This window comes from Solanum tuberosum, unplaced genomic scaffold, assembly GCF_000226075.1.
Source record: "Solanum tuberosum cultivar DM 1-3 516 R44 unplaced genomic scaffold, SolTub_3.0 scf00550, whole genome shotgun sequence".
NCBI classification, from domain to species: domain Eukaryota; kingdom Viridiplantae; phylum Streptophyta; class Magnoliopsida; order Solanales; family Solanaceae; genus Solanum; species Solanum tuberosum.
In genome coordinates this window covers 13,059-36,666 of record NW_006239472.1, presented here as the reverse complement: position 1 = coordinate 36,666, position 23,608 = coordinate 13,059, and the positions used below count along the sequence as shown (strand labels likewise).

At 34.1% G+C, this 23,608-nt stretch overlaps 1 protein-coding gene and 1 pseudogene across 1 annotated transcript; both read right to left on the bottom strand.

Annotated features, from left to right (window-relative positions):
- Positions 1 to 1,059: 1,059 nt before the first annotated feature.
- On the bottom strand, positions 1,060 to 8,985 carry LOC102590295 (kinesin-4-like). Its single transcript, XM_015304430.1, has 23 exons — positions 8,941 to 8,985; positions 7,836 to 7,976; positions 7,579 to 7,736; positions 7,380 to 7,490; positions 6,938 to 7,166; positions 6,474 to 6,601; positions 6,293 to 6,376; positions 6,112 to 6,189; positions 5,942 to 6,034; positions 5,808 to 5,837; positions 5,286 to 5,627; positions 5,125 to 5,206; positions 4,913 to 5,008; positions 4,647 to 4,826; positions 4,440 to 4,546; positions 4,178 to 4,356; positions 3,790 to 3,954; positions 3,431 to 3,684; positions 3,177 to 3,340; positions 2,505 to 2,629; positions 2,106 to 2,240; positions 1,560 to 1,630; positions 1,060 to 1,473 (listed from the first exon to the last, which is right to left on the bottom strand). Exons 2-23 carry the CDS (start codon positions 7,939 to 7,941, stop codon positions 1,403 to 1,405), a joined length of 2,988 nt encoding a protein of 995 aa, XP_015159916.1. The 5' UTR covers positions 7,942 to 7,976; positions 8,941 to 8,985; the 3' UTR covers positions 1,060 to 1,402.
- A 1,219-nt stretch (positions 8,986 to 10,204) lies between these two features.
- On the bottom strand, positions 10,205 to 14,715 carry LOC102581725 (ribosomal RNA small subunit methyltransferase NEP1-like; annotated as a pseudogene).
- Between the last annotated feature and the right edge of the window lie 8,893 nt (positions 14,716 to 23,608).

Here is a 23,608-nt window from a genome sequence, read left to right as displayed (position 1 = left end):
TTTCACTACATATATAAAAGTTTATGGCAAATCTATTGCACGCCTTATTGTTAGCCTTGTGCATTTTCCGACAGTGTCCGCGCCTTAGGAATTATGTGTACGATACTTTATTTTAAAGATTCCTTTTACATATTTGACTATAACTTGTATGCCGTTGAGAAAAATATGATATGTTATATAATAGAGTATTTGATGATTTTAAATATTATTATTACTAATATATAAATATCCTTAGTTGCAACAAAACTTTTTTTTTTTGGTTGTTTTTGCTTGCTTCTAATAATCTCTTTTGGTAAGGAATTGGTGGTATTAAATTCACCATACACCAAATAGATGATTTTTGCTTTAAATTGAATGTAGAATTAGGTGGGGAAGGTTATGGAAAAATCATTAATAAAGCAAAGAATATATGCCAAGTGGTCCTGATTGCCCTTAGATTTTTCATCCTTCGCTTTTACTATGTAAATAGTTCTTCACCAAAAGTTAGAAGACATTAAAACATTTACGTACATGGCACATTTTTGTTACAAAAATTATTTTGGCAACTTTGGTACAAAAAAGTAAAAGTTGAATTATCATTCGCGAAATAGGACTTTTCCCTATACATTTATCTTTATTGAAAATGTTTGAAAGATTGAGCGAGAACGGTTAAGAGAGTGTACAGACAAGGAATGTAGTTCTATGCCTTGATGCTCTCACATATAGCTCATTCACTTCTTGAACAGCATATCTGCATAAAAACACTTTTTTTTTCCTTCAAAAAAGAAAAAGAAAAGGGAAATTACACTTTTTTTCTCTTAGTTATTTTCTATCCCAAGGAAAGATAGCCTCTTCGACTGTGTGTATGTTCACTGTCATTATGGAGGAATATTTTCATGAGTTGTTTTTGGGAGAAGTTTTTAGTGAAATGTGAAATCTTTCAAGTTTCTGCAATAAAATTGTGTTTCAAACTGAATTGCAAGTCATGTCTCTTTGATGACCTTAATATTCGAGAAGCAGTGACTTGAAAGGCTGCTAGAAGTATCTCCATCAAAACAAGATGTTGAAGTATATGCAGAGTAAGAGTAACAAGAAGATAAATTACTGATAAAACCAGTATGTTACAACTCAACAGACTTTATATAAGCTTTACTCACTGAATTCCTTATAAAAAAAGAAACCTATGAAAAAAATTTGAGTGTAGTACATCACAACTCGGTCCTCCCCCCTGCATTTCCATATAAAAGAGAAGAAAAATAGCAAAAGGTCATGTATAGTCCTAGACTCTAAGAGGGACTCCCTGGTTAATGAAAAGAATCTGTACAGTTGAGAAGTGTAGGGAAAACTTCATGAAAGTGCAAAAGCCGATTAAGGGGCTGCACAAGAAAGAAGGAAATTTGATAAGCACAACTGCTACATCATATTACTGCCACCTACTGCCACCTTTGGTAGATTTAGCCAACATATTGGCTGCACTGGTCGACTTCCGCAGACCTGAAACATATTGAAGAAGTTCCAATTACACTACTAATCTTTAGCCGAGGGGTGTTCTTTGAACATGTCATGCTTAATCAACATACCATTTGAGGCTTTTGGAGAATCCCTGTCTGATTTTTGTGGAGGTCTAGGAATCTTATGTGCAGTTTTGTGTCTGCAAAAGGCCGTGTAGGATGATAGTCAAGCAATTAGGTTAAGTTAAGCAGCAAAAATCCGCTAGTTCAATACTCTTGGTCCAGAAGTTGGAATACCTTAACTCAGAGGAGTGATGTTAAGTCTACGAACTTCCTGTATCTTTTAGTTTCATCATAAGCAATAAGTATTGTTTAAATTATTGATCAACTTGCTTTACTTTTTCCCATATAATGAGTTGATAACAACATTTCAGATGACAGTTAAGTCCCTATATGAATCCTTGACCTACTTGTTTTACCTTTTCCATGTAGTTAATAACAACATCTAAGATAACAGTTTAGTTTCAATATAAAATTTCTACATTAGCCAATCAGGGTACCTGGAGTTACTTGAATAAATAAGAATAAAGCTCTAGGATCTTTATTCTCTTACGTTGACTAAAGAAATTAACGTTCTGTAGAAAGCACAAGCATGCCGAGATGATGTTTACTTACTTATTTGTGTTCTCTGGTCGTTTGTATCCTTCAGGGAAAGGATTGGCACTTTCAGCACATTCATCAGTTTCTGTGCCCACAGAAAGACCACTATCAGATAGCATATCACTTAGTCTTTCCTCATTATCTGCGTTGCTGAACACAAATATATCAGCATCTGCAGAAATATTCTAGACTTAAAGTCCGTCCAGCAGTCTCAGTCGAGACTTCTTTTGGTGTCCAAACTTATCAGTCATCACTATAATTCTTGAAACTAGCTAAATAATTCTGATCACTACTCTTTAAGCCCTTATCAGATGCTGCTTTCTCACTAAGTGTGGAGTCTCATTTACCAGAGAATTTCATGCTACATGCTAAGTCCCATGAAATAAATGTTTGCCTGGAGATGAAGAGCCATACCTGAATGAGCTTGGACTGCGTTTCTCACCATTGGCTTCTGGAGAAACATTCTTTTGAACTTTGAGCAGCTGTAGTTGCTCAATCTCCTCATCTTTATTAGCAATTGTATCCTTGAGAGACACGACCTGGAAGATTAAAAGTTAACAATGGACAATATTTCACATGCAGAAAATTGGAAGTCAGGCAGTAATATCATCTTTCGAAGAATACGGAAAAGCTCCAGCGAGATAACAGAATGAAGCTGCTTAATGGAAAAAGCTCTTTCTGAAAAAATCCAGGTTATAGAAACCCAGTAGTCAAACTACACTACTCCTATGATCTTCAGTCTCTAATCAAGATCATGGGTAGTTCTACTGGTATCCTGCCTAAAACTCTTATGAAAATTGTTGCATTAGATTTTGGTGTTATAAAATATGTAAGTAACTTTGAACATCTTGTTTGTGGTCCTATAACCGATCGCCAACTAATATATTGCCAGACCATAGTTTCGTCTAATTGCCAGCTTACTTGAATACCTAAATTCTCTTCTTTAGTCCGAAAGTAATTTACTCGAGAGGGTATACTAGCCACATGTTTAGGTAATTGGACTAAGAAAAAAGATATTGCATCATCAATTCTAGTACAGCAATTAAAAGTCTCTAATCTAGAAGAACTACAAAGTGAATAGAGCACCTGCTCCATCAATTCTCTGATATCTCTGCCATCCTTGCTACTTCGAGCAGCACCTAGCTCTACTCCAGATGCTCTTTCAGCGAACTTCAATGTGCTCATGGTTTCTGAATATGAACTAATTTCAGGGTTAAGCTGCACAAACATAAGTGTCTTTGCCTGACCACCTGTACAACAAAATAGAATTATAAATTACTGCAAGAAGAGAATTACCGAATGAAGTGAAAGCAAAACCTTTTGTATAGAAAGAGAATTACCTAATGAAGCCTGAAGGACTTGAGTGAGTTTGCTGTTTCTGTATGGAATGTGAGCATTCTTTTGTGCCAAAGCAGATATGACATCTCCTAAAGCAGACAATGACTTATTTATATGTTGTGCCTCTTTTAATCTATCTCCTGTCACCTCGGAGCGATCTACCCTTTCACTTCCAGCAAGATCCACCAAATGAAGACTACTATGCATTGATGAGCCACTCTTTATATCCTTCCCTTGGACATGGATAGTTACGATACTGGAAATATATTGCAATAAGTTTATTTATGTAACCTATCAAAATTTAAAAGGAAAAACAGGTATTTTTTAATATTGAAATTCAGAGATGATTAGTTGTCTGAACCTGTGTGATCGACTACTTCTTTCATTCATGGCAGTGGAACCTTTTGCTCGATTTCTCAATCCCGTATCCATTAAATCTAAGACATCAGAGGTTCCATTGACCGGGAACATGCTTGCTTCTGGGACAGCTAACCCATTGGCTTGAGAGGTAGATAGAATCCCAAGTGTGTGCAAATCAAGGAAAACAGTTGAAGATGCATGTTATTTATTGCAAACATAATATCGATCTTTTGTGATTCTTTGAAATTGTAGGAAATGCAACATGGGAGAAAAGAAAGGGACAACTAAAAATTTTGGTAGAACATTTTTCGAATTGACAATTTATTTAATGTAGAAAATGGAGATAATGCCAAGAAAGGTAAAAAAATTTGAAATTTAGTTAAGGATATCTTTTTTGAGAACCATCACTTGACAGTAAGTCACGAACTTGTTCATTATATATTTCCATCATTTGAACTTTGATTTCATACTTGAAAGTGCTCTCTCTCATTTGGGAAATTCTGAAAAGATCATTCAAAGCTCGATAATTGACTCCCCAATCCTCCTCGCTTGCTCCATCGGGACCAGTCTGGAGGTTAATTTAACTTGCTTCAGCAATGTTAAACGATTGTGTAAACATATTTAACAGATTATACAGGATGCCATTCTTACCATGGTGTACGTTTTTCCCGAGCCAGTTTGTCCATAGGCAAATATACATACATTATAACCATCCAGCACAGACTGTACCAAGGGCTGAATATCTGAATACACTTGAGCTGCAGAGAGAGAATGTGAAATTATACATTGCATGAAGTTAAATTTACAGAATATGTATAGAATAATTTTATCTGGCATAGTTTGGAGGAATCTGAAAACCTTGTGCTGAAGCTGGACTGTAGACCGTATTGAACTTGAAAGACCTACGGCCTTCTTTCCCTTGTTTGGAAGGATTTACAACAACTAGCTCCCCATTTTCTCCGATATATTCTATCACTGTCTGTTTCTCCTTTTGTCCACGAAGGAATGGCCTTATCCGACAATACACTCTAATATTTCCTAATTTAAAAAAGATTCATAAGCAACAGTAAAAGGAGAGAAATCTTCCATCCTCTTGATACTAAAATTTCGTGATATAACAACACCTTTTAACTCTTGCAGCTCATTGTGTAGTTTGCGATTCTCAGCAAGGACGACAGAGTAGTTTGCAGCTGCATGGTCTAGTGCTCTAAATTTTACAGCTGTCATAGAAATTTAACTTAATAAGAAAAATCCAATACAATTACTTAACTGTAAAATCTGTTTTGACATCTTACACCTATATGCTTCCAATAAATGTTATTCATACAGCACTGACCTAATTGATTGAATTCCTCTGCATAGCTCCGTTGTGTTTTCACTACTTCTTGCTTTATTGACTGAGAAGCAAACTTCAGTTCCTGAAGTTTATGGAGATCCAGATCAGATGTGATAAACAACTAAATATACACAAATTAAGAGAAAAAGATCAGAGCATACACGTAGTGCGCCAAGCTGGAATTCTGTGAATATTTGGTACACATTCTCCTTCTTGCTCCACTTCAGTGATTTTGATTCAGAAAATGTCTCGAGTTCTTTTGCTCTGTGTTGTGATTCTTTTAAAAGGATCTCAACGTCTTTCAACCTCTCCTCAAGCTTTTGTTGAGTATTTCTGGCCTCTTTTTCCATTTCAAGGCAGCGTTCTTCATGTGCTTTCTTAGCTATTTCTAGTTCTTGCTTCAAAGCTGCGATCTCTTGACTATGATCATCCTTCTCCTTCATCAATCTAACCACATCCTGATCCTCATTTCTCTTTTCCGCATCCATTTTGATTTTTACACTCTGTAATATGATTTCAATTCAAAAAAGGATGCTAAAATTTTAAAACCGTGGAAAAGAATCATAATCAGCTAAATATTCTTTGCAGAAACGAGTCTCATCAGATCCTTTTGAATCAATAGCAAATTTCATATAGCACAAGTAATGATCAATTGTAGGCAGAGTAGAAAGGTGGTGAACTACCTTAATCTGCTGAAGTTGGTTCATGACAATCTGAAATAAAAGACTGTGTGGGTGAAGGATGCATTAACTCTTGAAGAAGTAAGATTTTCTAAGACTTCAAGAACTTTTTCACAGAAAGGGTAGTTTTACACTACCTGCGTCTCTTCACTAGTCCCAGTTGCAAGGGCTTCCAGGACTCGGATCCGTGACTGGTATTTCTCCTCACGAGTCTTGAATAGATTGTTTTGCTACAGGCAGAGTAAATGTCATGAGCTAGGTTCATTATCAAGAGAATTTGGGGGAAAACAGCTAAGGTGTATTATACCGTTCTAAGATGTTCAGCTTGAGTAGAGATTCGCCGCTCAATTTCTTGCACTGCTTTTCTCAACAAGCATGCTACACGCTGACAGAGTTAAACAACTAAATGATGTTAGGCCATGCTTTTATTTATTTATTCGGGTAGTAAAGAACATAATCATGAATATCTTTATCTCTAGTGTGCGTACATGAGGTATCTCTCCATTCTTCCGCTCAATGCTTTCATCAAGAATCTCATTCACAACACTTAGAAGTGACTGTGTTGGGGCAATCTGGGTGCAAAACAATCAGTTGCAATAAGTATGAATTCAAAATTTCAGATGAAAAATCTAGTCAAGCTTCACTGACAAAAAAGAACATGTTACTAACATCCAAGCTGTTAGATTTCATCATTTCGGAAATCTTTGAGGGGGGAAGATCAGCATAGCCCCCTTGTTTAAGCTGAAATACTTCATGGAACTTATGTCCAACGTGATGTAGTAATGCAGCTGATGGCTCTATATAAAGTTCAAAAGACAGAAGTCAACAATCTAAGAAAAAAAAAATCATGAGTGGAGTTTTGGAAAGTAGTTAGAACATAAAGATCTAAAACTAATTCACCAATAGTTTAATTCTTCAGCTAAAAAGACCAGAAGAGGATTGACAGTTTGAATACAAATGTCAAATAGAACACTTGATGAATAATGACATTGAAGGAAGGCCCTGCCATGTTATACCTACTGCATTTTCTTTAGTGAATCTTTCAAATGAAACAATTTATAAGAGGAAACCAAGTCTCCATCTTTCCCTCATGGAAAAGAATGGGTCAAGGGATGAGATTTAAACAACCAGACCTGCCATCACGGGACTTCTCAAAGCACGCTGGAACTTTGAATCTGATCCTATCTTTTGTCTCCCTTCTGTTGAGGATGGGGAAGAATGAGTACTCGACAGTTCTTGTCTGTGAGCTACATCAGAACCAGATTTGCGAGATAATGGTGTGGTCGAACCATATCCTCCAACATCTGGCATAAATTCTGCTCGAAGTGTCAAAAGGCACTCCAGAACAATTTTCATGGATCCCTGGATAACGTATCGGAGTGAATAAATTAAAAGCAGAAAAATGATGTGTAATTGTACCTAAAGGTACAGAAAGTTACACTTCTCTGCATATTATAATACATACAACTCAATGGCCTGTGAATTAACACATTCAACCATTTATACAATGATAAGGAGACACAAAGTAATGAGGCATATATTAGAACACGAGCACAACTCTATATTAATGCTAACCTTTTCTAAATCTGATGCTTGAAATCTAGGCAAGCCCATTTTATCCATAGCTGACAAAAACCGTTTTACATTTTCTGAGCCTAACGACGAAGAAAGGCCTGAACCACCAAACTAGAATGAAAGATGCAGTAAGTCAGATCATCAAAACAAAACCAACCCTAGCTTCTAATTACTGTAAAATCTGATATATTACTACTACCTCTGATATAAAACCTGGTTTCAACTTGTTCAACAATTGACACAAGATAGTACCATCAACCAAGTATGCTCGTAACTCCTCATCAGAAGCATTTACTGGCAAACATAAGGAAGGAAGAAGGCCGTTTATCCACACTACCAAAGTTGCCCGTAGCTTAGCTGTAGACATAACAAAGTGCAGTCCAAGAGAAAATCAGCCCAAGCAAGAGTTTGTTCAGCAAATACATGGTATTAAATGTTTTGGACCTTCAGCCTCACCATTACTACTTGATGAAGGCTCAAAGATGTCCCCACTAGTGGATGGACTTGAGCTATTCCGTCTACCACAGTCTTTAGCTACACGATCCAGGATTGAATCCATCATGGTAACTAGAGTGTGGTCTTCAATTCAGAGAATGTCTGAATCACATAGAAAACAGACATTATGAAATCAATATATCCCTAACCTCCATAAATCATAAAAAGGGAAAAACATTTCATCCAAAAGGCTGTCTCAACAACGGAAGCAGCTTGTAAGTTCACCATACACAATTATCAGACAGTTTGCGAGTTCACTCTACACAATTATCAGACAATTTGCATGTTCACTCTACACAATTATCAGACAGTTGCACGTTCACTATACACAATTATCAGACACTTAACAAGTTTACTATACACAATTATCAGGCAGTTTGCAGGTTTACTATACACAATTATCAGAGAGTTTGCAGGTTCACTATACACAAATATCATATACAATTACCCGACAGCTTATCCCTTGGTAATTCAAACCAGCTCAATCATAATCCAAGGAATTCCAAATTCATCTCAACAACTCAGAAAGAGTTGCCATTCAATTTTTTTTCTCATATGCACTTCAAACAAGAAGCAACATTGGAACTTGAAAGTGAAGGAAATAAAATCAACATTGAAGTTGCATATCTCTGGTCCTAAAAATTACTACTAGCTTCAATCTACAGCATAAAGTGATCAAGACAATGTATAAAACATCACATCATTTGAAAGATAGAAAAAGGACATGAGAAAAATAGCAAAAAAATTATGAGAAGCAAACACCTTAGGCTACATGGAAAAGCAACATAACCAATAATGAAACATAATCATCAAGATTGAGCAGTTACACATTCAAATGACATTAACAATTCCAATACCATCATAGAATAATTCGCGAAAAAAATCAGAGAGTTCTAATACCTTCAATTTTCAAGCTCTAAAATTAACCAAGACTCAATTTTGAAATCAAGAAATCAACTCTAATAATGATCACATGCAAATTAAAAGCCAAGAACAGAGAACCCCACAATACATCAATCACCATTACGAAGAAACAACATGAAAAAAAAAAAAGAAAAAGACATACCCCATCAACGACAAAAATTTCGTCAAAAAGGAAAAGGACTAAAATTGTTGAAAAAGAAGAGAAAAAACCTGTAAAAGGCATAGATATGGAAAGGCATAAATGTGCACGTTCTCTAGGAGAAGACCAAAAGCAATGATTAATTAATAATTCGTCATTATTAGTATTAACAATGAATATGGAAACATTTTTTTTTTCTTTCAGAAAATTTTCTCTAAAGGAATTTGAGTATTCGGTTGGTCTCCCATTTTCCGTGTATCGTTAGTCTCCTGAGGCAGGTTGATAACCTGACCGCCTACCGTTAATTTAGGAAAACTATTTTAGCTCACCTTTTTATTTCTCTTTTTAGAAAAAAATAATAAACAAGAAAAAGAAAATAAAAAAATTCCGAAGTCAAAAAGGAAAAACTTTACTCTTCTTTTCCTATCATTGTGTTTATTTTTAATATTAACAGGGAACAAAAATAATAATACTCTTACCATTCAGAAGTAAATTTAGGCAGAATTAGAATTTTTGACTTTTAGAAAGATTGTTTTTTATAAGTAGTTCTTTTAACACAATAACAGAGTCTACGCTAAAGTTATTGAGTTATGTTGAATCTAGTGGAATTATAGCTTCGCCTGAGAAGGGCGTACAAAAAGTTAGTCAATTTTTTATTTTTTACCTTCCTAAAGTAAAAATGTTTATCCGAGCAACTCCCCATTGTCCAACATTTTTGTATCTTTCTTTTGTTATGTAAATTTTATTAGGGAATTTATAGTAGCTTTTTGTAGTTTTTAAAGATGGTTTAATTTTTTTTTAAATTGATATTTAAATTAACACCATAAATAATATGTGTTGAACCTTGTACTAGATGTCTGCCTTGCTCTTGAATGAGCAGTGTCTTTGGAAAAAGTTTTTGTTTTCTTTTGTAAAAATAATTTTAAGTAATTTGAATGTGTTTTAAAAACTACTTTTAGATTAGGGCGCTCCCATCGTTTTCCAGAAAAAACAAATTTGTCAGTCATATTTGAAACTTCTATGTACTTGGAATGTGTCAACATGTGTCAACCTTATTTTTTCCAATTAGAAAAAAGTGCAAATCATTCTACTTGTTTTTTTTTTTAATATATATAAATACCTAGTATATTGCTGCAACCTTTGAAAATGACCAATCCATAAAGAAAAAGTCAAATATCACCTTCTTAATCTTTCAAGAAAAGGCCAACTCCACTAAATTATTGACCGGAGAAAGTTGGATTACCAACTAATCCTTCATTGCATTGATATGAAACTTAATGACCGAGGAAAAAAAAGACAGAAATAAAAGTATATTTAAATTTAAAAATAGAATAAATGTGAAATTAAGATGACATTCTAGAAACTAAATGTAGCAACAAAAATCAGAGTAAGGTACAAGTTTACAAAATTTTCCATTTGCGCTCCACAACATTTGTGATCATTGATATGCAGTAGGCAGCATTCATTGGGTAATCAGAAACTGCAAGATACATTAGATGATTAACTAGATAAGGTTCAACTCCAGAAAAGATGCAAAAACTTCCATCATGATGGTATTCCTTTAGAGAAAATAGCATGGACCTAGTTTAGCATTTAATAGAAAATGCACGCATACCTCTCGTCTAAAAGAAGTTATAATCGGGTTAAAGAGGATAGAAGTAAAGGTGCCTAGACTAGAACTCGTCAAGCTTATCAGTAAAAGTGGGCTATGGTATATGGCAGTTGACATTGGAGATCAGAAGCATTATGTTAAGGTGCATACGTGCAGTGTAGAACCCCTATTGTTAATGAATACTGAACCAAACAACTCATAGAAGAGAGAATAATCTCTAAGATGTTTAAGATTTGAATTTTCCAACTATATTCTACTGCAGTGAGAACCTATTTGCTTTTCAATTGCCAAAGGCATAAATGTCACTTGAATAGTACTTTTACATTGAAGAAGATCAATAATATCCATGTCACCAATTGTTGAACATACAAAGACACAAATAACAAATGTTGACATTCCTAAGCATTAAACCAGACATGTGCATTTTTTTATAACAGCAAAATCCCGAGGGCCAATGGCACACAGTTCGAAACTCAGTGGATAATGGACCAGTCTTTCTACCTTTCTCCACTTAAACACCAGACAAACCCCTAACCGTGTGCCTAACCCACATATCAAGTATTGCAATCTTACCACTAGACCAAAGCCCAGCCATGTAAATTGAAGACAAAGGAATAGAAAACGAACTATGGAACTCTAATTAATATTAGATGAAAAATAAAGAAGAAAAATAATTAGCTAACTTGATAGATAGTCTTCGACATAATCTTTCTCAATTTTTCCACGGGCCATTTCCCCAACCTGCATATGTCAGATATAAACTGATCAAGTAAGCTATAACTTCCCACAAATTTATCAGAAAAAACAAAAAAGAAGTTAAAAAAAAATGCATATATACCCACAAATCGAAGTTGTCCATAGAAAATTTCACTAGAACTGTAGAACATACCACAAAAACAAGGTTCATGTCATTGCTAATTCCATTAGCATAGTCCTGAATATCCATGAGTTTATCAGAACTATGAGAAAGCCTGAAGCATAAGAGGAGAAGTGAAAGTATTAGTCAATTGACAAGGATATTCAATTAGAGAAGGGAGGAACTAAGAACACAAAATTATTCACCTATCTTCCGGCAGCCAATGGGTAGGTATTGTGAAACAGGGTTTTTTTATAACACGTAACAGTTTCTCTCGTTTACCTACAGCAGTAATGCTCAGCTTTTGTAGCAGCTGCACTGAATTTGAAGCAACATCAGAAAACAGCAGAATTTGACAAAACAAAGATGGGAATGGAAGCATGAAAACAGATAGGGAAGAAAAGTTTTTCAAGGTGATAACTTATACATGATACCAGAGGATCGCTTAAATGTCCTAGGGATACGAACATGAGGTTTTACTTCAAAGAGGACGGACACCTTTCTCAGTCTTCACATACAATGCTTTTAATCACCCAGCTTTATTTACTCGGCTATCTAAAATGGCAAGCATTGCCTGTGGAAGGAAAGAAGTATCATAAATTGAGAAATGTAAAGTGTATTATAATATGGCACCAAGGAGGTGCTGTCAAAAATATTACAAGTTACCAACAGAAGAACGCTTCCTATTCTTAAAGGGATTCTATGAGTTCTATCACTGCTTCAGAATCATTTACAAATTTCTGTTTACGCAAAAAATGAAACAAAAGTAAATACTTCATCTTAATCTTGTGAACAGAGTTTCCTTTATCTTCAAAACACCTAGCACTTCATTCCCTCCAAACTGCCCACCATATACAAGATGGAATGGTTATCCACCCAATTCCTTTGATTGGAATTTTGCCTATGATGCTCCAGCATTGCAGTAGCTCACAAGTACACTCTGCATGCTCCATTTTAGTCCCACCATATTAAGAAAGAGTTTCCATAGCTGGTCCGTAAAATGACAGTGCAAAAATAAATGATTGATACTCAAAGACTTGTCTCCACATAGATAACATATCCAAGGATTCCTTTGTTGCCCACCAGAACTCAAGCGGAAGTAACAAGACTTCACTGTGAAGTATCCCTTACTATGAATCTTCCATTAAAGCTTGTAACAGTTGTTATTGTCCTGACCATGAAAAGGCTCCAGTAATCAAGCTTTAGTCATATTGGTATGTTTCTTTGGGTCCCATGTCCTGTATGAGCCGTTTAGTCTTGTTAGATATTTACATGCTAGTAAAGGTAATACTTTGTGTTATAACCTTTTCTTTAAAGATATTGGATGGAAACAGGTTTAAATGGAGCGACATGGATAGTGAGGCTCACATTGGTCAACCCCCACTAGACTGGGACCGAGGCATAGTTGTTGCTTATAGATTTTTTCTTCTTTTCGGAAGGAAATGGGAGGGGAGGATTTGCTTAAAATGTTGTTTGGAGAACTAAAAAACATCCCTTTCTTATTTCAACAAGAAAATGTATACTTAAGAAGTGTCAGTGATGCACAGCAACTCATTTCTACTACAGTTCCAACAAATACAAAGAATCTGAATCAGACAGAATTATAGCAGAAGCAAGGTGATGTAACTTACTAAAAGAACTAAGAAAATGGAACAGCGATGCACAGATCTATAGCATAGAGAGAGATTGAGTTGCAGAATACTGTAGGCCGGTGGGTGGACAAGGCATCTAACTTTTCATATTAATTTCTCTTTTTCTTTTTTTGGTCCGTGAGACACTTAATCATTGAACGTATGTTGAAGAACTAAGTGACTCCACCTGTTCTTTTCCGTCCATAAAGATTGTCACCTTTATATATTTGAAAACTGATTTTTACACTCCATTCTCTTTTCCTACATCTTCTACTATTTCATTCGTCCCATTAACATGACTTGTCATGAGTCCACTAGACACATAAACAGATACTTCTATACTGAGGATAGTCTTGGTACTTTATACATATTTAGCTTATATGTCGAAACTCTTCCGTCCTTTTTAAAATCCTATCCAGACAAATACCATCAAATTGGACAGAGGGAGTATGCTTTAGTGTCAACTAATTGAGCTCCAGGAAAATTCATACACATTCAGTACAAAGCTAAATTGTGTTACAGCCTACTTATTTTAGCTTTGGCATGCCACTCTACCAGACATCTCCACAAAAAGTTAACAAACATTGAGACATCAAGTTTTGCTGGTTACCATTACGAAACGTCACAACCTATGCCCCACTTCTAAATATTGCCTCAAAGGACAAAGTTTAATCTGAACTCTACAGGAAGGTCATAGTGTTTATACTATGATGAGTAATAAAGAACAAGATTGGGCCAATAGTTTCAAAGTCGACTAACCTGATGAGCAATATCAGGCCGATAATCAGAAGGGTTTCGATTATTTTTCTTCAGAAAGTTGGAATGTTCATCTGAGTTCAGAAGTTGATATGTCTGCTTGTCCAAGAGGATATATCATTAAACATTGGTTAACTTCCTTTATTGAGCAGTATATGTGATACTAAAGACAATTTCACGAGCAATTGGGTATAAAAACATAAAGCAGTCAATAAGCTAAACAATTCTTCTAAAGCAGACATACAAAGGAAAAACAAAAAACAGAAAGTGGATGAAAATTGAAAAATGGCATTGCAAAAACAGACCTTTCCAATTTTAGCAATTTACAGGGAAGCTCTGTCGATATGAAAATAACACCAGGTTTAGTGCTTTGATCGGTAGAAACAACTGGTATGCCAGCTAGTAAATCTACAACTCTTTCAGCTACCTCAGTGTCTGAGGCAGTGTGTTGTATTTTCACTCTTTTTGCTGATCCTGTTGACTCGTCGTCCACAGATTCCTCTATTTCCTCTTTATCATAATTCTCTTCTTTCTTTTTCCTTTTTTCCCCTTTTACTTTGTAAGGCCTCACCATATGTTCTCACTACTAAAAGTTGGTCAGCACTCTATACTTCAATAAAGGGAAAAAATTATCAAATATGCATACTCACAAATAATCTGCTATACATATATTGTCGCATTATGCACGAATGGCAGAGAAAAAAAAGCAAATACAGTTCCAAGTTTTTTTTTATTTTTCCTACTTGTCAAAATCCAATTGTGAATGCCGAAAAAATAGAAAGGTAAAACATTGTTATAGCAACAGAGAGGGCAGGAAAAGACAGACTTACGGGCCGAAGAAGTTCGTCCACACAAAGTCGCTGACGCCTTCACTGAGAGACGTCGCCGGTCGAAGTTCACAAAATACAGAAAAGGCCGGAGACAATTAGATGAAAGGTGTCAATTAAGTCTTGCTTTGTTTTTGGTGACACTTTGACCAAGCAAGGGTCAAATTCACTCTAAAATGTAATTAAGTAAATTTGGGACCAAATTAACATTTTCAAAACTTTCTAATCTTTTATAGAATACAAGAAAACACTTCATTTTTCAACTTTTATAATTCTATCCAAACTATTTAAAAAAAAGTAAAGAAAATAGAATTTTCTCTTCTTCTTCCAACGTTCTCTCTTCTCTTCTTCTTCTTTCTTAGAAAATCCAAAAATCTGACTATCAAAACAAATATTCTCCCCCATTATCTTATTTTCCTCCTCATCTCCGACCGTGACTCTCTCCTATTTCGGAACTGAAGATTGTGTTCGACTTAAAATGGGTAAGTCATTTTTTTTGAAAGATTTTACAATTTTCGAACAATACTAAGTTTTTTTCTTGGATTAATGAACAATAAATCGTTCTACCTATTATTTATTGTTTTTGAAAGAAAATCAACAAACCCAAAAAAGCCCTAATTTTGAGGAAATGTATATGTATTGTTAACATTCAGTGAAAATTCGTTTTTTGTTGCTTTTGTTGTTCTTTTTGTGACCATTTTGTTCATATGATTTTAGAAATATAGTCTTTTTTGTTCATATGATTTTAGAAATATAATCTTGTTCAGTTGTCCAACATATATTTCATTTGTTGAAAGATGTGTCGTATGTTGCTACATTTTAGTGATATGTTGATATATATTCCAACAGAGTTGTCATATGTTGGAACATATCACCTATGTGTTAGGGCAACAAAATGGTCATCTGTAGTAACAGAAAATTAATCTATGGCACATGAAGATTCATTTGTGGCCATAGAAGATTCATTCGTAGCAACAGAAGGTACATATGTGGCAACATAATATCTATCTGTGTCAACATAAGTATAAATTGCTACCCATTATTATTTTATAATCAATTGTAAACTCTCAACCTTTTTTTATTCACCTTGTAGATGAAATGATACAAGAAGTTTCATCCATGACAACATCTCAATCTTTTATTGGTGTTACTTCCTCTTCTAACATCAAATGCTCTTTTTGTCTATGCGAAGAATGTGAGCAGTAACATGATTATTTTATTAGTCGTGTTAAAGAACTCACTGATATTTTTAAGGAAATGACTTATAATATTGATGTCCATACATTCAAGAAGATTTCACAGCCTTTGAAGTGTAGGAGGTTGAAAAAATCTATTTCCCAATCACTATCTATAATTAGTGAAAGAAAAAAATCAATGACTACTGCTTCAGTATCACTCTCAAACCCAAAAGGCAAGGAGAAGGAGGATGAGGAGGAGAAGAAGAAGGAGAAGGCGAAAGTGAAAAAGAAAGCGAAAGAGAAAGAGAAAAAAGTCAAAGTCGTCAGTTGTGATGTGAAGCAACAATATCCATTTTTCAGGTTGTAACATTGACGGCGAGGGTCCAACTGAACTAATGTCATCCTTCTCGCAATGGATAAACGAGGGTCTTATTAGCATCATGCAAAAAAGTAAAGTCCTTCAACTATTATTAGTATTTTTCCTTGTTGTCCACTAAATAATTATTTATAATGATTATACAATTGCAGAAGAGACAAGGATGATCACTACTTAGCCAATTGCTCGGATCACAGATGAGGTTTATGTCCCTATAAATTGTAATGGGAAGTTTTATTGGGTCTTGGTAGTCGTAGTATTGAAGGAACGGTGTATAAAGGTGTATGATTCAATGTCCTCATCTAGGAAGAACAGAAAATTGTGCTTCGAGATTCAAAAATTGTCTATATTGTTGCCAAAGTACCTAGAATCCAGCGAATTTTTTTGATCAAAAAGACCGAACCAATTGGTCAGTTCTTGAATCTTACCAAGGAAAGAACAAATCTCACCCATTCGAAGTCAGACATGTTACTGATATTGCCCAACAAGTAAGCAATAGTTTGTAAGTATCACATTATTTTTTTGTGTTACGACTATTGAAATGTGATGTTATTATATTTTCTAATCGATGATATACCATGTAGAGATTGTGGACTTTTTGTTGCTGCATACGCTGTGTTTTTTAGTGATGGACACAAGTACCATCTGATGGAATTAGTTCTGAAACCCTTCGCATGCGATATGCTTCACTCCTATGGAATTATGGGATTTTAAAGGCTCAGAGTGGCTATGTTAGTAACAATGAAGACCCACAGAGGCCTAGACCTAAAAAAGCAAAGTTCGATTAAAATGTTGTGGTTACCACCATTAATTAGATTGATGGTTATGTATACCATTATGAATTACCTTTTTGTTGATAAGTTGTATAAAACAATTGGTGAAGTGTTCATTTTTGTTGATAATATTAATATTAATGATTATTATTATTATTTTTATTTTGTTGGAACAAATGTCAATTATGATGGAAAGGAAGAAATGTGGTGTCTGTGGCAACATATATAATCTCTGTTGTAAGAAACACCACATAATTATCTGTATGTGCCCCAACAGAAAGGATATATGTGGCAACATATGTCACAGAAAGAAGATATGTGGTAACATATGTCACAAAAAGGAGATATGTGGCAACATTATATTGTCACCAATTGTTCATTTTTGCTGATAATATTAATATTAATGATTATTATTATTATTTTTTATTTTGTTGGAACAAATGTCAGTTATGATGGAAAGGAAGAAATGTGGTGTCTGTGACAACATATATAACCTCTGTTGTAAAAAACACCACAGAATTATCTGCATGTGCCCCAACAAAAAGGATATACGTGGCAACATATGTCACACTTTGAATTATCAAAATTCAAAAAAATAACAATTAAAAAGGTTTAAAACAATCGTCCCTTTATTTTTCCCTCTCTCCTCTCCTCTATAAATGGTCGTTTCATATTCCAAATTTAATTTATTTTTACTAATTTCTGTTTTCTTTTCTCTTCTTTCCTTTCTCTCATTCCATTATTCCTTCACAGATCAAGGTTGTTGTTGCGATATTTTCTATAAAATCAGTGGTAATCTGTTGCGATCCTCTTCTACAACAAGACGTCGTTGCCCTCATCATTTATAGTTTATCGTTGAAATCTTCTCAGGTAAAATTTAATTAGGGTTTTGAAATACTTACTGGTATTAAATCAAGACATTTTTAGTGGTTTTATCACTTATTTGTTTGTAGGATGGTTGGGTTGTTGTTCCTTTTGAAATATTATCTGATTTCAAAAAGTTTAACCCTAAAAAACACATTTTAAGATATACATATGTTGCCACATATGACATGTCTGTTGCAATTTTTCCAACAGAACGTGCATATGTTGCCACATATGTCACTTCAAGGATGGGTTAATCGATAAATTGAGCGATTTAGCAATGGAAAAATGTCAAATTTTTTTAAATTAAACATTTTATAAAGAACAAATTCAAAAATCAGTATAAAACACAAAAAAGTCACCTTTTTCCTCATAAGTTTGCAAGAAATGTATATATGTTGCCACACATGAAAATTTAATTAATACAGAAATTTAACTACTTTATCTATTTCTAAATCTCAACTACATAATTCACAATGAAAGTGATAGAATTGATGAACAGTGCAACAAATTGGTCTTTCTCCCAACAAATAAGGTTCTGGCACCCTTCCAAATAAAATAATCATACAAAATATTTCTTTCGATAGTCACCCATATCGACCCTCCTTGTTTCTTACCATTCTTCCAACGTCAAATGTATCGATTTTTCTTCTCGACCCATTCACCAGGACAATCAACACCTACAAATAATCCCTCCATTTATTGTACCTAAAGAAATTAATTAAAAAATAATTCGTACTAATGAAGAAATGTGTAAATCATATGTTGCTACATATGACTATTCTGTGGCGAGATGTAAGTCATATGTTACTACATATAACTATTATGTTGTGAAAAATAAATCACATGTGACAACATGCGTAAGTCATATGTTGCTACATATGGCTATTATGTGGCGAGATGTAAGTCATATGTTAGCTACATATAACTGTTATGTTGTGACAAATAAATCACATGTGGCAATATGTGCAAGTTCTATGTCGCAACATATGACTATTCTGTTGCGAAATGTAAGTCATATGTTGCTACATATAACTATTCTATTGCGAAACATAAATCACATATTGTGGCAAAATGTATAAGTCATATGTTGCAACATAAGACTATTCTGTTAGAAACGCGAATGTAAATTATTGAAAAAATTGCAGGTACCCAGATGATGATGAATGATTTAAAAGAACTATTAATTTTACTTACCAAAACAATGGTGTGTGACCCCAATCACTTATGAAGTAATTCCAATTGATACAGAACGAAATCTGGTCCACTGATTAGATTAGCTAAATCTGATTCAAGAAGAAGAAAGGAAGAAGAAGAAAGCTCAAAGACTAGCAACCAAGATCAACAATGTACGAAAAGAAAAAGAAGATGAAGAGAACGGGAAGAAATGCAAGCAAGAAGAAGAAGAATACAGCGGGAGGCGGGGGGGGGGGGGGGAGGAAATATTTTATTTCCCATTTTGGTTCAGCTCGCTGGTGGCTTCCCTCCAGTTTTGGTTCCCACCAAAAATTGGTTAAATAGGTTTTAGTCATTTACCCTTTTACCCCTCATTTAATTCAATGGACCAAACTGCCAACTTATAAACTTGAGGGCAACTCCACAACCCTTAATCATTAATCACATAATTGTCACCTACACTCAATAATTAAGACTTATGTCACCGCCCCTTTATTTTGACACCTTAATGTCACCTTTAATTCAAAGCCCCAAAAGGCAGCCGAATTATGGGGTTCTGGGAGAGGTTATTTTTTGACGGGTAGAGAGAGGTGTTAGGGGATTGGGCTCGGGTGGGTTTTGATTCTTTTAGAATAACTAACTAATTCGACAAACATTCTACCCTATTTATTACTCCCTCCGTTCCATTTTATGTGATGTAGTTTGACTCAACACGGAGTTTAAAAAAGAAAGGAAGACTTATAAAACTTGTGGTCTAAAATGAATGATAAAAATTTGTGTGGCTGTAAATCATTTCATTAAGGGTAAAATAAATATTTTATAGTTAAATTGTTACTTAATATAGAAATGTGTCATTCTTTTAGGGTTGACTAAAAAGGAAAGTAAGTCACATAAATTGGAACAGATGGAGTATAATTTTAAGAGTAAATTTTAGGTTTAGCAAACATAAAAATCATATTTGTATGTTATAATTATAGTTTGTATAATTACGCTCCATAGCAAATTTTATGTTTGTTATGGCTATTAATCTGTATATTTCGGTATACATATACATAAAAAATTTGTATTTATATATTTCGGTATACAAACTAAAACATAGTAATGGTATATAAACAAAATTCTACATATTATACGACACATATGTATACCGAATGGGTCTATTTGTATATTTCCGTATACAAACGGGTCATTATGTTATAATTATAGTTTGTATAATTACGCTCCATAGCAAATTTTATGTTTGTTATGGCTATTAATCTGTATATTTCGGTATACATATACATAAAAAATTTGTATTTATATATTTCGGTATACAAACTAAAACATAGTAATGGTATATAAACAAAATTACTACATATATACGACACATATGTATACCGAATGGGTCTATTTGTATATTTTGGTATACAAATGGGATGACAAAAAAATGGAATGTTTGCTGCGAATTACAAATAGAAGAAACTATGACTATAACATTTAATATGAATTAATAGTTTGCTATTTCATACAATTTTTTCTAATTTTAATTACGTGTTTTCCTCCTAATTAATAATTATAATTTCAAGTTAAATAAATTTAGATATAATATTTTTGCTATTAGATACATTAAAATAATGAGAGAAGCAAGTGAGGTAGTCTGTGTATTCTAGATGCATACAAATTATACTAGATATATATATCTGGAATACCTAGTATAGGGATTGAGGCGAGCAAAACAAGAGAGCGACAAGTGAGATAGGAGGGAGACAAGTGAGAGAGCCAGATACATGCGAATCAACTTGAACACAATGTATCTAGAATAAATTAAACATAATTTTGATCTTATGTATATGAGATACATGTATCTGACTAAAGTCCAGTTTCTAATAGATTTCGTAATAATGAAAAGTAAAGAAAAAAAGGTAAATAGATACTAAACTAGTAAAGTTTATGTAAGTTACCCGATCTTTTAAGCAAAAACTCAAAGGGTTTATTTTTTTAAAAAATGTATATCGAAAAAATGGTTTAATATCTTAAAATTAAAAAAATTGCAAGATATAGGGAGGTTGATGAGATTATAAGTCATCCAGCTAAGTTAGTTACAAGAGTTAGTTAGAAGGAGTTAGTTACAATTTGTTAGTTTGTTAGCTAGCTTGAGTCTATATATATATATAGATATATATAGATTTATTTGTGATTCTTAGTTTTTAATTCACATTCAATGAAATATATTTTTCCATGCAACTCTTCTCTTCTAGAAGCTTCCATTCTGATATGATCTTAGGCTCCATTAATGGAGGAGCTCGATGTTTAGCAGTTAAATATGTTGATTTTCATATGGTATTAGAGTCAGGTCCATTCTAATTTGTTGTTTATCGATGTCCAGCCTCCGTTTAGAAATGTTCACGAGGTATGGGCATGCGGGGAGTGTTACGAAGTCTCACATCGATAGAGGGACGGAAATTTGATCTCCTTATATGGACTTGGACAAATCTCTCCTCATGAGCTATCTTTGGGGTTAAGTTAGGCACAAGTTCCATCGTTATGTAACTGAACCAATGGTAAAAACAAGGGATCCCTAAAAACAAAAGTAAAAATTACATTTATATGTAATGTATAAATATTGTATTGTATAAATAGTTATGTAATATATTGATATTATATCAAATAGTGTATAACTAAATATATATTATGAATATTGTTTATATAATAGTTTATCTTCCTCAATAAATTTATTCAATAAAAAATGAATGAAAGCGAGAGGACGGAGGCCCTGAGGGAAGCAAATAGGGAGGCCTCTGAGTGACTGGGAAGGTGGAGATCCAATATCTAATGAGTTGTGTTGACCCTCTCAAATTATGAGACAAGCCTTTCTTCTTTTTCTTCCTTTTTGTTATTCATCTAATATAAGTATTACTTATTATTAAATAAGCTTATAAGGGTAAAATGATATTACTCATCAATTATTTAATCACATAATCCTTAAGTTGAAATTGTCTATTCATCCAAGGAAAAAAGGAATTATCTATCCATAAATATATTTAATTGTTAAACCGTGATCATCTCATAGTCTTTTATAGAGAATATATATTTATTTATTTAATTATATACTTGGGACATTTTTTAGAAGAGGTCTAAGTTTTTTCATTGAGTAAACACGTTTAAAAAAAAGTCTAGATAATACTTGCTGTCTTGCTCATCAAATAAGTCAGGACAGAGGCGTTGGGCGTAGAACCACGACATGATATGGTACCACGAGGCCATTAGCTTCACTATATCATTTCCAGTAATAATATGGAGTACTTCTCAACACAATAAAATATAGGCGAAATGGTTTGGTGGACCCTTATACTTGTATCAGTTTGTATTCTGAACCCTTCTACTTACAGCTTTGTCATATGAACCCTTAAACTCAATAAAACACAATTTAACAAACCCCTCTGACTGTGACCAGGCTTTTGTGGCAGTAAGATGTCTGAGTTGGCAAAAGTGTGTAACTACACGCCTATTAAGGCGAGTGTGGAGCATTTTTACTTTAAAAATACTTGAAATTATATATATTTTTTAAAACCATTAATTAAAAACTCCTTCTTCTTCACCCATTACACCTCATTTTCAGCCATATTCATCCCTTGCCCAACCTTTTTTTCTTTTTTTCCACAATCTATTTTTCGGCTAGATCTAGTGTATTGGCTTAGGTTGTTGTTTTTGTGAGGTTGGAGAAGGAAAGGAAAATGGTCGTGACGTGTGGCGGAGATGAAGGCAGGTAAAGGAAGGAATATGAGTGGTTTCGCCGGCAACAATGGCGACGGCGGCGATGGTTTGGGCCATGAAACAATGGGAAGGGGAGAAACTATAATGGGTAGATTTCGACGAGTTTCACGACATAGGTTGGTGTGAAATTGTATTTGTAAGCAATTTGGGGTGTGAGGATTATGAAAAGCTTGGCCAGATCTGGTTGTGCGGTGGTTTAAGTTGTTGTTACTGTGGAGGTTGGAGGAGGAAAGAAACATAGTAATGGTGTGCGGCGGAGATGAAGATGGGTGAGGGAGAAAGTATGTGTGATTTCGTCGGCAAAAATGGCGACGATGCCGGCGATGGCTTTCTTTTGGTGGTGAAATAGTGAAAGAAGGGAGAATTAGAAATGCCAATAATTAATTAAAATGTTATTATTTGGTTAATAATTTTAAAAAATAGTTATGATATAATTATGATGTGGCATTAATATATCTGACGTGGATATGACATGTCAATTATATAAAGGAGAGTGAGCTACACACATGGTTGGAGGGGCTTAAAAGTCTCATTTTAATTGAGTTTAAGGGTCCAGATGACAAAGTTGTAAGTAGAAGGGTTCAAAATACAAACTGATACAAGTATAAGGGTTCCCCAGACCATTTCGCCTAAAATATATAGTAACTAATATTAATACTAATATGCAAATTAATGTATGCTCCATTGTCCGTAATTAATTGTCCACTTTTGAATTGACACATCCAGTAGCGGATTCAAGATATTCGTTTAGGGGGTTCGAAAAATAAAAGTATAAACGTGTAAATAAGCCTTTAGAAATGGGAACCTTAAATTTTGTTGGGTTTAAAACCACACTTTTAGCACGTTTTTTAAAGTAAAAAAAAAACACT